This window comes from Dipodomys ordii, unplaced genomic scaffold (assembly GCF_000151885.1).
Source record: "Dipodomys ordii isolate 6190 unplaced genomic scaffold, Dord_2.0 Scaffold209, whole genome shotgun sequence".
Taxonomy (NCBI): domain Eukaryota; kingdom Metazoa; phylum Chordata; class Mammalia; order Rodentia; family Heteromyidae; genus Dipodomys; species Dipodomys ordii.
Genome location: NW_012267425.1, coordinates 457,111 through 472,112, shown reverse-complemented (window position 1 = coordinate 472,112; position 15,002 = coordinate 457,111). Strand labels below are relative to the sequence as shown.

The window sequence follows — 15,002 nt, the reverse complement described above, 5'->3', positions numbered from 1 at the left end:
TCAAGCCCCACAATTGACAAAAAAAAGAAAGAAAAAAAAAAGGAACAGGACATGAAATTCTAAAGTATGGATGAGAATTCAGCAGGGAAATTAAGACTTTTTCTGGGGGGGGGAGAGGAAATGGAAATATTGGAAATGAAAAGCTCAATAAATCTAATAGAAAACAGAAGTAGAAAGCTTTATTAGTAGAGTCGAACATAAAGAAAGAATATGGAGGTAGAAAATAAGAAGGAACTATCACACTCAGACAACAATAAAGAAAGAGAAGAACTCACCTGATTTCCTCTTTGATCTACAGATTCTTTGTAGCAGATAAGGAGAGGGCCAATGAGTCCTGAAGCTAGATCTCTTTCCAGGTTAATGAAACTAGAGTAATACCTGGTCAGGCATCGAGGGTCTGATTCAGTTGGCCCATCTTCTACAGTCACTCTCCATTTATACTTGAATATTTCTCCTGGCAGAATTGGAAAATCCTTCAAGTGTTTTACACCTATTCACACCCAAACCCAGAAATAGCTCAGTTAGAATATTATAAACTATGCATTGGTAATGTTTGTTGTAAAATTAGTTCTGTACATATCTTAAGTTTGCTCTAAAGGTTTCCTTGTACATAGAGAAATAAAACCTAATCAGAACACAGTTTGTAACAACATGGAAATATACTTTTGTAGCAAGTAGCTACCTTTCAGGAAATCATAGCTTCTGAACCCCAGCTCATTAGAGGCCAAAAGCTGTCAAAGCAGGATGATATATCTTCCAACTGTGCCCAATTAGGTCATTTGTATAAGTCATTTCATGTTTTCTGGCTATATACAGCCTGAATTAAGTGGGGAGGTTAAACATTCAGAATTATAAATGATCCCCATTTTTTCCCAATCAATGAATTATTTCTTTGCTCAAGTAAAAAAAGTCAAATTTAGTTTTTTCATCAAACAATTGTGTTTTTACTTCAAAAGTTTTCCAAATCTGTGTGTACATGTAGTTTCTTAGTAAATTAAAGCTTAAGTGGCACCTATTAGATTCAGACAAGCTGGGCACCAGTGGCTCACACCTGTAATCCTAACTACTCAGGAGGCTTAACTCTGAAGATCACGGTTCAAAGCCAGTCTGGGCAGGAAAGTCTGTGAGACTCATCTCCAATTAACTACCCAGAAAAGGCTGGAAGTGGTGCTGTAGTGTTAGGGCACTAGCCTTGGCCATAAAGAGGCTCAGGGACAGTGCCCAGGTCCTGAGTTCAAGCCCCAGGACTGGCAAAAAAAAAAAAAGATTCAGACAAATAACACTAAGCAATATTCGACTATCACTAGGGGGCAATACAAAAGTACACCCGAGTCTCATTAGTAACATATGTGCGATCCTACCTAAGGATGTCTAGAATTTATCTGGTATAACTTTAGGGCCTCAGGTTCTATGACAACAGTTTGGGAAAAGCCAGCAGAATTGCAGTTATTACTAATGCTATGACCTCATCTACATATACCTACATCTACAGGCACATTATCTACAAAACTGAGTTAATATTTACCTTTTGGCAATCTCCCTGAGTGCAGAGGCCTGACATCAGTGATTCCATGAGGATAGATGTTATATGGTCGGCTTGCTTGATTCTTAAATATAATCTAAAAGTATTAATGTGATAGAAGATCAAGTCCTAAGGTGACTAGAGTAAAGAGTAAAACTGACCTAACTCCAGAAAACCAAAAGCTACCTGCATCTATGCTATATGATTATGAGCCTAGATAAAGTTAAAAATACTACTTTTCATGAAATTGCTCAGATAGCTACTTGGGTTTTGGAAGTTTATTTAAAGATTTAATCAAGTGTAGCAAATCAGGGAGAAATAAAGAAACACTACCTAAAACACTAAGTGGGACCTCAAAATAGTAGGCCTCATCCTGGTATATTTATGCCTTCTAGATAATCCAGTTTAAACCTTTCATAGGCAGATGGTCACCTGATTATCATTTTAATTATTTTACTAAGTTCTTGTTCATTGTTATTTATGCACATGCCAACAATGGGTTTGAGGTAGCTTTGCTATTACACAAATGTGAAAACAATGGACTTAGTTACATGGCATCTCCTTGTTGTGATCTTGAGCATTCTTTTTTGGTCAAAGAATTAATTCACCAGAAGCACCCTGTATTCTGAGGCTTCATTACTCTCATAAGGAGATTATATGCTTCATATTTAAAAGAAAAGGTAGAAGTCATGTGCCAGTGGCTGATGCTGTAATCCTAGTTACTGAGGAGTCTGAGATCTGAGGATCACAGTTTGAAGCCAGCCCTGACAGGAAGTGCATGAAACTCTTATCTCCAATTAATCACCAAAAAACAGAAGTGGAGCCGTAACTCAAGTGGTAGAGCACCAGCATTGAGAAAAAGCAGCTCAGGGACAGCACCCAAGCCTGAGTTCAAACCTCAAGACTGGAATGGATGCACACGCACATGAGTGTAAGCATGCACATGTGCAGGCACACACAATCTACTAGATAGGAAGGTACAAAAGAAAACAATATGCAAATATTAACAGTTATTATTGACAAGGCATGGGGAAAGAAGCACTCATACATTTTTGGTGGGAATCATAAACAGTAAAGGAATGGTAAGTCAGTTTGGCATTATTTAACAAAATTCCATAGACAATAACCAGTACCCTTCATGACACTTTTGTGCAGGTGAATCCATGCAGTCAACCATCTGCAGATTTTGGGGGAAGAAAACAATTTATTTAAACGTCTGGAAGCTTAATCATAAGTCAGCTAACATTTCCTAGAAAGGGCTTAAGAGTAAATGCTGTAGGGTTTGTCACATGTTCTCCTCTCCTCTCCCCTGCTTCTTCTCTTTGCGACATATTATAAGTGTAAAAACCCTTCTCTAAGGTCACAGACTGTCCAAAGGTGGCTCTAAATGAAATCTGGTTCATAAACATAGTCTAGTAATTCCTACAACACAAAGAACGAAAAAAGTTGTAGATGGATGTGTATCATTCTAAACAGTATTCAAAAGAGTTGATAGTTTTATGGGTAACATTGTTTTTATTCTACATACTCCTTTAAAATATGTAATTAGTATTTATTTGTGTAACATTTATAATTTTTAGAACATTGTCCATTGAAGACAAGGCTGAATTATGAAGTATTGTAGAAACTCAAAACTCTCCAGACTGTCTTTTGACCTGATCTCAGATCATTCCTTAACTTACCAACAGTGTATCTCCAACTTCTCCATAGAGTAAAGGTCCCAAAATTCCTGATTCATACTGAATAGTTTCACGTGTCTTAAAGGTTTCATCTGTGTACGCCATAAATCTAACTTTTTTATACTTTTTACCAATCTGTCGAGGACCATTTTTCAAGTATTGACTTTTATAACTTCTGTAGAAAAGAAAGACAAAAAGAATAAGAGGTTAAGGAGACATTTTTAGATAAGGAAAATGAAATTCTAAAATAGCTGAAATGATTGAGTAAAGGCAAAGATTGAGGAAAATCCAAGTATCTCTGCTGCTTAGGTAGTTCCCAAATATGTTAATAGCTGCCTCGGTGTGGATTTTCAATGTTCCCTAAGGGCTTGTGTTAAACGCTTTGCGCAGCTGTGGCTTTATTAGGAGGTGGGGAAATGTTTGGGAGTTGGAGACTACAGAGAGGAAGTTAGCCACTGGGGGGGGCGTGCCCTTGGAGGGGATATTGAGATCTGAAGCCCCTTTTCTCCCTCTTGCTTCCCGACTGCCATGAAAAGAATAGGCCTCTCCCATCATGCACTGGCACCATGATGTGTTGAGGAAGAACACAAATTAGCCACTTAAGGGAAAAACAGTTTTTGGAAAAGTTCTCGGAAAACCCACAATCGAAACTGCGATTATACACCTAGGAACTGCCAGTTAGACAAAGAGTTGAGAAACAGGATCCTAGTTGCTGGAAAATGGAAAATGTTGGAAAAGGTTGGTCAAGTTCCTGGAAAAAGCAGCTGTAGGTCATAAACGGTAAATATATATATATATATATATATATATATATATATTGTTGCCTGCATTCCTATGGTTAGACTTATGTGTCCCAACCAATGATCTACTTGCTATGTATGATTTAACCAATCCTGTAATCACTAAGTTAGAAAGCCCCTACCCTTACTGGAAATGACTATGTCCCTAATCAATGATCCTACCCTGAAACTTGCCCATGAAATGTTGACCAATTATGTAGAAGCCCGTGAACCTTAAGTCAATCATGTAACTGCTAGGATGGAAACCCCCTCCTCTTGCTGGAAACCCTATAAAAACCCTGCTGAACATGTGGCGGGAACTCACAACTCTGACCCGCTGCATCGGTGATGATTGTGAGTCCAGGCTCGAGCTTGCAATAAATGGCTCTCGTGTACTTGCATCGGATTCGGCTCCTTGGTGGTCTTTGGGGGTCTGCGGCCTGACACAACAGATGCACTGTGCTGCCAACATGGCAAAACAACTATGAAGCCAAACAAAATAAGCCTTTCCTCCTTTATCAGTCATTTATCTTCGAATTTGGTTACAGTGCTGAAAAGTTGACTATCACAAGACCTTTGTCATTTGATTGCATACATGTACTAACCCTTTCAAGGAGCTCAAGGATTTGCTGGTTTGAAAAATAAAAGAACCTTTTGAGCATGGGGAAGAATAGTGCCTATAGTCAAAAGGTATTTGTTTACCCATCATCAGGGGTGAGGATTGAAGGTGCATAGTCCCACTCCTCTTCCTCAGCAGCAATATAATGAACCCAAGTTTTAGGATGCTTCTTGGCAGCTGAACGAATTTGGAGGAAGGGGGAGTTGTCATCAAATCTGAACACATCCATCTCAGAATCAAGATCATCATCATCATCATAATCTTCATCTTCATTATTTTTCCTCTGTAGTTGTGGTTCCTCTGGGCAGCTATCTACTTTGATATATGCTTCCATGCCATCTGGAACCAGACAAACCAAACAATATCATACTCCTACAATACTTTCTTGCCTTAACTACTATGACCTCTCTGTTATTAGGTTTCAAGACTGTCTCCAGACCACCCCTCTTTCTATATCAATATCCCTTTTAGCCAATCTCCTATATGGATTTATTCCTATACGGATTATCTCTCATTTTATATTTTATTTTCCTGACTTTTGTATTCTTGTGTTCCATGTAAGTTATACTCGTTTCCCAAAACTCATTGGTTTGTTTATTAATATATATAACCAAATTAACTTATTAATTTGCTTTGATATATATATATATATATATATTTCTTTTCTGGAACTCATTTGTGTTTATCAAATTTTGAAACTGAAGTCTTCAGAAACCTTACTTTTTCCTGATAATCAATGGTTTGTATCACATGATGGAGTAAATATAGACATCATTATGTAATTGGTGGGATATGGAGTTGGTCTGACCTTGACTTTCAAAGGCTGAAAATATAAAATAAGAAGACTTAAGGTGCGTTATTTTCAGCCTTTGAAAACCTAGGCCAGACCAACTTCCCATCTGTTTGGATGGAAAAATGAAAGGTTTTGTGTGAAGTCTAATTTCACAAAGTATTTTAATAAAAAGTAAAGATTAAAATGAGTGAAGAGAGGTTGTCAAGAAGATTAAATAAGTACATACTCCTCTTGCATTGGTCAGGCTCAAACTGGACAATCATCAATCTGCATATAATTAAATGGCCTATGTGCCCATGTGATTTTGTTTCTATATCAAGTTCCTGTTAGCTATCCATTATGATAGTCTTTCTGCACTGTTTTCTCAAAAATATTCATAAATATGACCATATAAGATGATGTTAAGCGAAGTGAACCCCAAGATAAGGACACAAGAGGTTTTAACTTTCTTGCTGTTGTTTTTAATATACTTAAAATGTACTATGTGATTTTTTTGTTTCTATTGTATGTTCTTCCCCCATGATATAACCCTCCCCCTCTTTTTTGTTTACTGTATTTGATTCCAGTGCCCTACATCTTATATATATGTTTTTTTCTAATTTGGGGAGAGGAAGGGAAATAACAAAATGCTGAAACAAGGATACAGTTTGACCCATTGTAACAATGAGATGTACAAGACACTATGTTGAAAATGAACTTTACAACTTTGGGGGGTGGTGAGGGAGGAGTTGAGGAGGTGGGGAGGAAAAGGGATAGTAGGGGAAAACCAAAGGAGGAGGTAACAATGCTCGAAGGAAATGTACTCATCACCCTTATTCATGTAACCATAACCCCTCCGTACTGTATTTTTACAATAAAAATATATATATTAAAAATTCATAAATAATATGTAAGAAATGAAAAAGATGTCCTACATTCTTTGTGGTAGTGGGATTTAAATTCAGGGTCTCATACTTGCTAGTGGTCTACCACATGAACCATGCCCCAGACCTAGATATTTCTATTATTAATTACTATAAAAGACTTTGAGGAAATATTTGGTGGATATATGACAAGATCAAATCCCTCCCCTGCCTATACCAGGTTTTGAATTCAGGGCCTTGTGCTTGCTCAGCTTGTGTTCTAACATGAGCCATGCCTCTGGCCTGGCTTCTTGCTGGTTATTTTGGAGATGGAGCCTATGCTAAATGATCCTCCAGTTCTCAGCCTGCTGAGTAGCTAAGATGACAGGCATGAGCTATTGGAGCCCAGCTTCAAATCACTTTCCTAAGCTACCAAGGAACTTAAAATGAAAGTATTATGAACAAAACTAGTGTTGTTAAACATGAAATATTATGTCTTCCCAAGACATTTGTCTAACAGTTCTTTTCTGATGTTTGCCTCTCTTAAACTCATGTTGAAACTTAATTGCCATTGTGATGTTGTTGGGAGGAAGGAAGGACATTTTAAGTATTTAGGCTCCAGCCTCATGAATGAATTGACATTTATCTCGAGTGAGTTTGTTATCACAGGAAGAGATTGCTCTCCTTCTCTCTCGTCTCTTCTTTGGTTCTTCTATCATGTGAATCCTTTTGCCACATATGATGTAGCAAGACTGTTCAATGATAGTACCCTGATATTGATCCTTCAACAATAATTTGAAACTATAGGTCCTAACTTGCTTACACAAGATCTTTGATCCTTGACAAATTCTCCATCAAGTAGTCCTAGATTTCATGAGGTACCTTATCACCCTAAATCTTTGCCTCCAATCTGTACCCTTCTTCCATATTATTGAAGCCTAGTTAATGGGATCAGGCTGCGAAACCAATGGCACACTGTCCTTCCTGTTTCCCATCTTGCTCATGCCCACGCTACTAATACCCTCTTACACTCAAGGTAAAATCTTTATTCTGAATGCTAGCCACTAAGGGATATTAGTTGAGGTGTAACATAAACTTAACTCTATAATGGCACCCTTTGAAACTCTTATATAGTAATACACTATCCAGTAAATTCCATTAGAATTATATATTTATAAAATTCATTTTTAAGATCAAAGATGTTAGTACCATGTTGGTGGGAAGGGATATGACAAAACAGTAGAAACTGCCCAAGGTCCATCAAGAGTGTCTGAGCAGTAAGGAAAGTTATTGGTGATATCTCCAAAGAAGCCTGACGATGGTTCCTCACAAGAAATGTGTGACCTTCTAGAAATATTGAGTGTACTTCAGGGGTAGTTCCCATTCCAATCACATGCCAGTAGACCATTTTCCTGTGGCATGCAATCAGACCTGTAAGATAGAAATAGGACATCTATAGCCAAGAAGAAAATTTGAAGTGGAATATACTTGCTAGGGATAGGATGAACAAATTAACCCTATATATTTTATTGTTACCTTGACTTAAATGAATTTGCCATGGAAATCAGGTTACTATTAAACCAACAGATCTTGCCAAGGTCACTAATAACCACCATGCTACTAAATCCAGTTTCAGTCTTTGTCTACATCTATTAACATTCAATTCATCTTGAAACTTTCTTCTCCCTTAACCTTTGTAGCAATATCCCTCTGGTTTTGTTTTGTATGCTGTCCTCACTCCTGAACCCTCCTAGAATTCCAGACTCATAAAACCAAGAACCTTCTCAAATCTCCACTTGGATATCACATAAAATCCATATTCCTGATCTTGTTTCAAAGTTCAGTTTAAGTGAACTCTAGTCTAGGCCAGACTCCTTTACTATATGCTTACATATAATTATGTGATTTCCACACAGAGTAATTCTTGGTTTATAATTTTGCATTTGTTATTATGACTATTTTTATATGTCTCCCCATTATGCTATACACTATGAGAAGAGGAACCTAAATGTTTTAAAAATTAATTTCTTAATTCTGAAATTATGCACATCAATTTTGGAATTACTATAAAACACAGAAAAGGTTTAAAAAGAAAATATCCCTCCATCTTTTATTTTTCTTTTGGATTGCTCAATCTCCCAAATTCTTTTTCAATTTACTCTTTAGGTTTGTTGTGTGTTTGTTTTTGTCAGTTGTGGGGCTTGAACTCAGGGCCTGGATGCTGTCCCTGAGCTTTTTTTGCTCAAGGTTAGTAGTCTACCACTTGAACCACAGCGCTACTTCTGAGTTTCTGGTGGTTAATTGGAGATGAGAGTCTCATAGACTTTCCTGCCTAGGCTGCTTTGAACTGTGATCCTCAGATCTCAATCTCCTGAGTAACTAGATTGTAGATGTGAGCCACCAGCACCCAGCTACTCTTCAGTTTTACAGTAGTACATATTTAGTGGTTTCTAGGGTCTTCCATTTCTGAAGATGGTTTTAGTCTCCCCCCAAATATGATTCATAGTTGGCCTATAAATTTTCCCTGGAAAAATATTTCTCTTACAGGTATTTCTTCATTTTTATCTGTCTAATTTTTCTTACTTCTTATGTTCCTTCCATAAGAAGCTGTAATATCTTCTTTGTGCTCTTAAATGCCGTAATGATAATTCCATGTGGGACTCTTAATTCTTTCTTTTCCTTCCTTCCTTCCTTTCTCCTCCCTTCCTTCCTTCTTTCCTTCCTTCTTTTCTTTCTTTCTCTCTTTCTTTCTTTCCTTCCTTCCTTTCCTTCCTTCTTTTTTCTTTCCTTTTCTTTCTTTCCTTCTTTCTTCCTTCATTCCTTCTTTCTTTCTTCCTTCCTTCCTTTCTTTCTTTTTTTCTTTCTTTCTTCTTCCCTTTTCTTCCTTCCTTCCTTCCTTTCTTCTTTCTTTCAGTCAGTCTTGGGACTTAAACTTAGGGCCTGGACACTGTCTCTGACCTTTTCTGCTCAAGACTAGCATTCAACAACTAGAGCCACAGCTCCACTTTTTTAGGTGGTTAACTGAAGATAAAATCTTCATGGATTTTCCTGACTGGGCTGGGTTTGAATAGCAGTTTTCAGATCTCAGCCTTGTGAGTAGCTAGGATGACAGGTGTGAGCTACCAGTGTATTTTTTGTTTATCTTGATGGGCAATTTTAGTAGCAAGATGCATATCTCTATTTCTTAACATTCTATTTTGTCTTCTCTGATTTTCAAGTTTATTTTAGAATATATTCTCAATCTTTTTTGTTTGTTTTACTTTCTGGGAAATTTTCTCTACTTTTCATACTTTCTATCGGAGTTTGTATTGTGACCATCATGTTTCTAATTTTATGAGTATGTTTTTGTTCTGGTTGTTTCTTTTTTATAGACTTCTACTGGTGCTTTATTGATGAAATATATTGAATTATTGTAAAAACACTAATTAGAGCTTCTGACAAATCTTATTCTGATCATTATTTCACTCTTTCTGAAATTATTTTTTATTTATCTTTGTGCATGTCTTTCATATTTCAGACTCTTCTTAGATATTAGTTTATCCTTAAATTTTCACTTGTATTTAAGCATAAAGAGACATTTGGTTGTAAGCTCTGTCTGTGTGCATTGGTAGGCTTTCATTTTCAAGTGATATTAAGAGGAATTCGTCATTATTATTTAAGAGTACTGTTAGGTTTTTAAAAAGAGTCTGCCTGGGAAAGAGAGAGAGAGAGCTGGGAAAGAGCAGAGAGAGAGGTAAGAACAGAGAGAGAGCTAGAATAGAACAGAGAGAGCTAGAAACGAACAGAGAGAGAAAGAGAGAACCTGGGCCTGGGCTAGCCTTATCTGGGGTATGGGCGGGGAAAGGTGTGGCCACATCAAATTCAGATGTGACCTCAGCGGATGCAGATGTGACCTCTTCCAGGTGTCCCAGTTGCTAGGTAACGCAGGTACTGGGTGGAGACTTTGCTGCGAGGAGGGTGGAGTCTGCTAGCCATCCAGGAGTGGACCTTACAAGTACCAGAGGCCAGAATTCAGTGGGCTTTCATTTTGGGGTGCAGAGCTAGCTGAAAACTGGAGAAGAGGGTATTGTTATTGAATTCAGAAAACCCTGGCATTTGTTGATCAGGTGTACACATACCTGGCAGAGACCTGTTTACATAACCATTGATTGTGTGTATTTTATGCCAGGCTCCAGCAGGTGCAGAATCTGTAGCCTGGGTCAAGGGACCCTTTGGTTCTGAATACCAGCTCTTACCTGATGAGAGAGAAAGCAAAAATAGAGTCAGCTGAGTTCTATCTCTTGAATTAATCTCCCTTTATCTCTCCTTCTCTTCCTTCTATAGGAGAAAGACTATTTCACACCGTAAGCATGTTGTTCCAGCAAAATAGGTAAAGACTCAGAGAAAGAATATAATTACTAATGGCTGACATTTCTTGCTTAAATTGATTATTTTTCCCCAGGCTTATCCATAACAGTAGGTAGGAAAATGACAAAAGATAACTAAGGGAAAGAGACTATTTGGTTACTTTTAGCCCATGAGGATTTCATTCTACTTATTAGATGATTTATTTAAAGGGGTTGTCACTCCTAGCTGAGGTCTGAGGATTGTGGTTCAAAGCTAGCCCAGGCAGGAAAATCCGTGAGACTCTTATCTCCAACTAACCACCAGAAAACTGTAAGTGGTGCTGTGGCTCAATTGGTAGAGTGCTGGCCTTTAGCTGAAGAGCTCAGAGATGGTGCCCAGGCCCAGAGTTCAAGCCCCACAACTGACAAAAAAATTTTAGAAATAAACCTAACCAAAGAAGCAAAAGACCTTTATAATGAAAACTCTAAAATTTTGAAGAAAAAAAATTGAAGGATGACATCAGGAAATGGAAAGATCTTCCATGTTAATGGAAGGTAGAATTAATATTGTAAAAATGACCACATGGCCAAAAATGACCTACAAATTCAATGCAATTCCCATCAAAATCCTAATGAAGTTCTTTACTGACATGGAGAAAATAATCCAAAAATTCATATGGAACTATGAAAGACCTAGAATAGCAAAGCAATTCTAGGCAAAAAAATGTGGGTGGTATCACAATCCCAGACCTCAAGCTCTACTACAAAGGTATAATAGCAAGACCAGCTTGGTATTGGTACAAAAATAGACTTGAAGATCAATGGAACAATCTAGAAGACTTGGAAATAAAGCCATATACTTGTGGTTATCTGATATTTGATAAGGGAGCCAAAGATATACAGTGGAAAAAGATAGCCTCTTCAATAATTGGTGGTGGGAAAACTAGATGTCCATATGCAGAGAACTAAAAGTGGATCACCATTTGTCATGATGCAAAAATACCAACTCAACTCAAAGTAGATCAAAGATCTCAAGGTCAGACCTGAAACCTTGAAAAAACTGCAAGAGGGAGTAGGAAAAACACTAGAACTCATAGACATAGGCAGAGACTTAAAAAAAACAAACAACAATGAGATGTACAAGACATTATGTCAAAAAATGAACTTTCAACTTTGGTGTGTGTGGGGGGTGGGGGGACGGGAAGGGATGATAAGAGGAAACAGGAGGAGCCAACGATGATAAGAAATGTACTCATTACCTTGCTCATGTAATTGTAACCCCTCTGTACTGTATTTTCACAATTAAATAAAAAAGAATCCCAGAGGTACATAGGAAAGAGACTTGATCCTGGGATTATATCAAAATAAAATGTTTCTGCATAGCTAAGGACATAGTTGCTAAACTAAAAGGACAGCTGACAGACTAGGAGAAGATCTACACCAGCAACACATCAGACAAAGGCCTGATATCCAATATATACAAGGAGCTCAAGAAACTAACTCCTACCAAAGCTAATAAACAAAATCGCTAAATGACCAAAGGAGTTAAGGAGGGATTTCTCAGAAGAGGTAAGCATGGCAAAGAAACACATGAGAAAAGGCTTATCATCCCTAGCCATAAAAGAAATGAAAATCAATACAGCTCTGACAATCCAACATCTGAATTTGAACAATAATAAATATTGGTGGAAATGTGGGGCAAAAGGAACCCTATTGCACTGTTGGTGGGAATGTAAACTAGTACAACCATTCTGGAAAGCAGTCTAGAGGTTCCTCAAAAAACTAAACATAGATCTTCCCTACAAACCAGCCATACCACTCCTGGGCATCTACCCTGAACATCATAAGCCAGAATATGATAAGGACGCCTGCACATCCATGTTCATTGCTGCACTATTCACAACAGCCAAGATATGGAAACAGCCCAGATACCTCACAATGAATGGATCAAAAAAATGTGGTACCTATACACAATGGGATTTTACACAGCCATTAGAAAACATAATATTATGTCATTTGCAGGGAGATAGATGGAAATAGAACAAATCATGTTAAGTGAGGTAAACCAAGCTCATTGAGACAAACAGTGCATGTTTTCTCTCATATGCAGAAGCTACATCTAAAATATCCTGGGATGTGATAAATTATATAGAGCTCTAGATGCACACAGTGAGACCAAAGGATGATATTTTTAGAACACAAAGGCACAATACCTATGTGCATCTGATCATATAAAATAATGTTTATTGAAATGAACTCCAGGAAATAAGAGGTTTTTTTTTCTTCTTTTTTTTTTTTGTTCTGTTTGTTCATTTATTTGTCTTTGGAAGTATGAAGGGAGGCACAGAAATGGAGGGCCAAAAGGTGAACAAACCCAGCAGTGATACTCACTAGACACTATGTTGAAAATGAACTATACAACTTGTGGGTGGGGATGAGCGGGAAAAACTTGGAGAGAGCAAGGGAAGGGGTGACATTGTTCAAAAGGAAATGTCCTTATTACCTGACTTATGTAACTTTAGCCTCTCTGTATATCACTACTATAATAACAATGAAAATATTCATTTCAATTTTGGATTTGAGAAAACTTCAGCACAAAAAAATGAAGGAACTTTCCAAATGTTGCATATTTACTAAGAGAGTAAATAAAAGATGTAAGAAGTAGAGCCAATGGTATTTGTTACCTGTTGCCCAACTTTTTTATCCTCTTAATTCATACTTGCCAGTGGAATTGAGATTTCATTTTATCCTTAACATTCATTTTCATCCTGTCTCCTTTCTGTTACATAGTAATAGTTTGTGATCTTTCTTTATATAAATCTCTTAACAGAAGCTACCCACATTCTCAAGCACCAGATTAAGGAAATATATTGGATTTCCTTAAAGAAATATATTTGATTTTTTCAGGATTTCAAAATGTTAATTGAAGCTCACTAACCTTCATCAAATACAGCAAAAAGTAGTACAAATTGGTGTAAAGTCTGTGTCCTTTCTTTCTCCAGGCTCCCTGAAAGAAATGAAAATGTCTTCTGTTCAAAAATCACATCATAGAAATATTGCCAGTAGGCGGCAACATTTCTTCATCAACTGATGGTGAGAATAAGTACAAGTAACCTGGTCATAATGTCACATACCAGCGACCCCAGCTTCTTAGAGATAGAGACAGGAGGATCATGAGTTTGAGGCCACAGCTAGCCTGGGGAAAGTTAGTGAAATGCTATCCTAGAAACAAAATATAGTCAAGAAAGTCGAATGTGTGGATAAAGATGTAGAGAGCACTTGCTTGGCATGCGTGTGACCCTTGGTTCAATTCCCAGTATTGTAAAAAGCAAAAACAAACAAAAAGCCCAAACCCATGTAGTCCTCTAACTATTGCTAACTTTGTCATAACATTTTTCTTTGATGCAAGGTTTCCTACACAAGTATTTTCTCAGAGTACTTGAGTTAGTTATTAAATAAATTTTGTTTCTGATCATTGCTTTTGTAGAGGACAATTAAAATGAATTACATAAATCAGATGTGGTAGTCCACCTCTAATCCCAGCATATAGGAGGCAGCAGCAGGAGGATTACAAGTTGGAGGCCAGTCTGGCTACATATAGTTCATTCTAGGACAGCCTGGATTGTATAGTGAGAGTCTCTCAAAAACAAATTGAAGTAAAAATAAAATGAATTACTGTAAAATGGAATTTAAAAGACATACAAAATAAAAGCCCATATACTAATCACATACACACATATACATCACAACAGAAAAAGAAAAATTATAGCACAATATACATTGTTAATTGAAAATATATACATAGGCAATTAATATAGGGAACTTCTATTACTCCTGCAATTTTTTTTATATTACTGCAATGTAAAACAGCAAAAAGTCATGAGTGAAACAAACACCTACACTTGATAAAGTGAATTTTCTTAATTTTTAATTGTTGAGTTTGGTGGCTGTGTTTCTTAGTATTATATATCTTTTGTTTGTAGGTTTATTTTCAGTAGGAAGATTTTTTGTTAATAACCATTAATGCTTAGAAATAAGAAGTAACTTAAGAGGGGTGTGGGACTAAGGGGAGAAGGAGGGAAAAATACAGTCAAGAATTCGTTGTAGGGATGGTAATGTGGCTTAATGGTAGAGTGCTTCCCTAGCACGCAGGAAGCTCCAAGTTCGATTCCTCAGTACCACATAGTACCACATACACAGAAAAACCTGGAAGTGGCACTGTGGCTCAAGTGGTAGAGCGCTAGCCTTGAGCAAAAGAAGCTCAGCGACAGTGCCCAAGTCCCTCAGTTGAAGACCCAGGACTGGCAAAAAAAAAAAAAAAAGAATTCATTGTATATACCATAAAGTTAAGAAAAGTAAGGGAAAGGGTAGGTCAAAGTGGGATGAGAATGTTGAAAGGAGTAACACTGATAAAGATGCCTTGTGTTAATAAACTGCTTTGTT

General features: G+C 37.2%; 1 protein-coding gene across 3 annotated transcripts in view; it reads right to left on the bottom strand.

Moving 5' to 3' along the window:
* F8 (coagulation factor VIII, procoagulant component) overlaps nucleotides 1-15,002 on the bottom strand; it is an 83,069-nt gene that overhangs the window by 51,704 nt on the left and 16,363 nt on the right. For all 3 annotated transcript variants that reach the window (XM_013035393.1, XM_013035395.1, XM_013035394.1), the window contains exons 5-11: nucleotides 13,498-13,566; nucleotides 10,353-10,469; nucleotides 7,444-7,665; nucleotides 4,683-4,938; nucleotides 3,205-3,376; nucleotides 1,526-1,619; nucleotides 276-490 (exon numbers count right to left, since the gene is read on the bottom strand). In XM_013035393.1, the coding sequence (XP_012890847.1) occupies nucleotides 276-490; nucleotides 1,526-1,619; nucleotides 3,205-3,376; nucleotides 4,683-4,938; nucleotides 7,444-7,665; nucleotides 10,353-10,469; nucleotides 13,498-13,566 (1,145 nt within the window). The remainder of the gene's footprint in view (nucleotides 1-275; nucleotides 491-1,525; nucleotides 1,620-3,204; nucleotides 3,377-4,682; nucleotides 4,939-7,443; nucleotides 7,666-10,352; nucleotides 10,470-13,497; nucleotides 13,567-15,002) is intronic.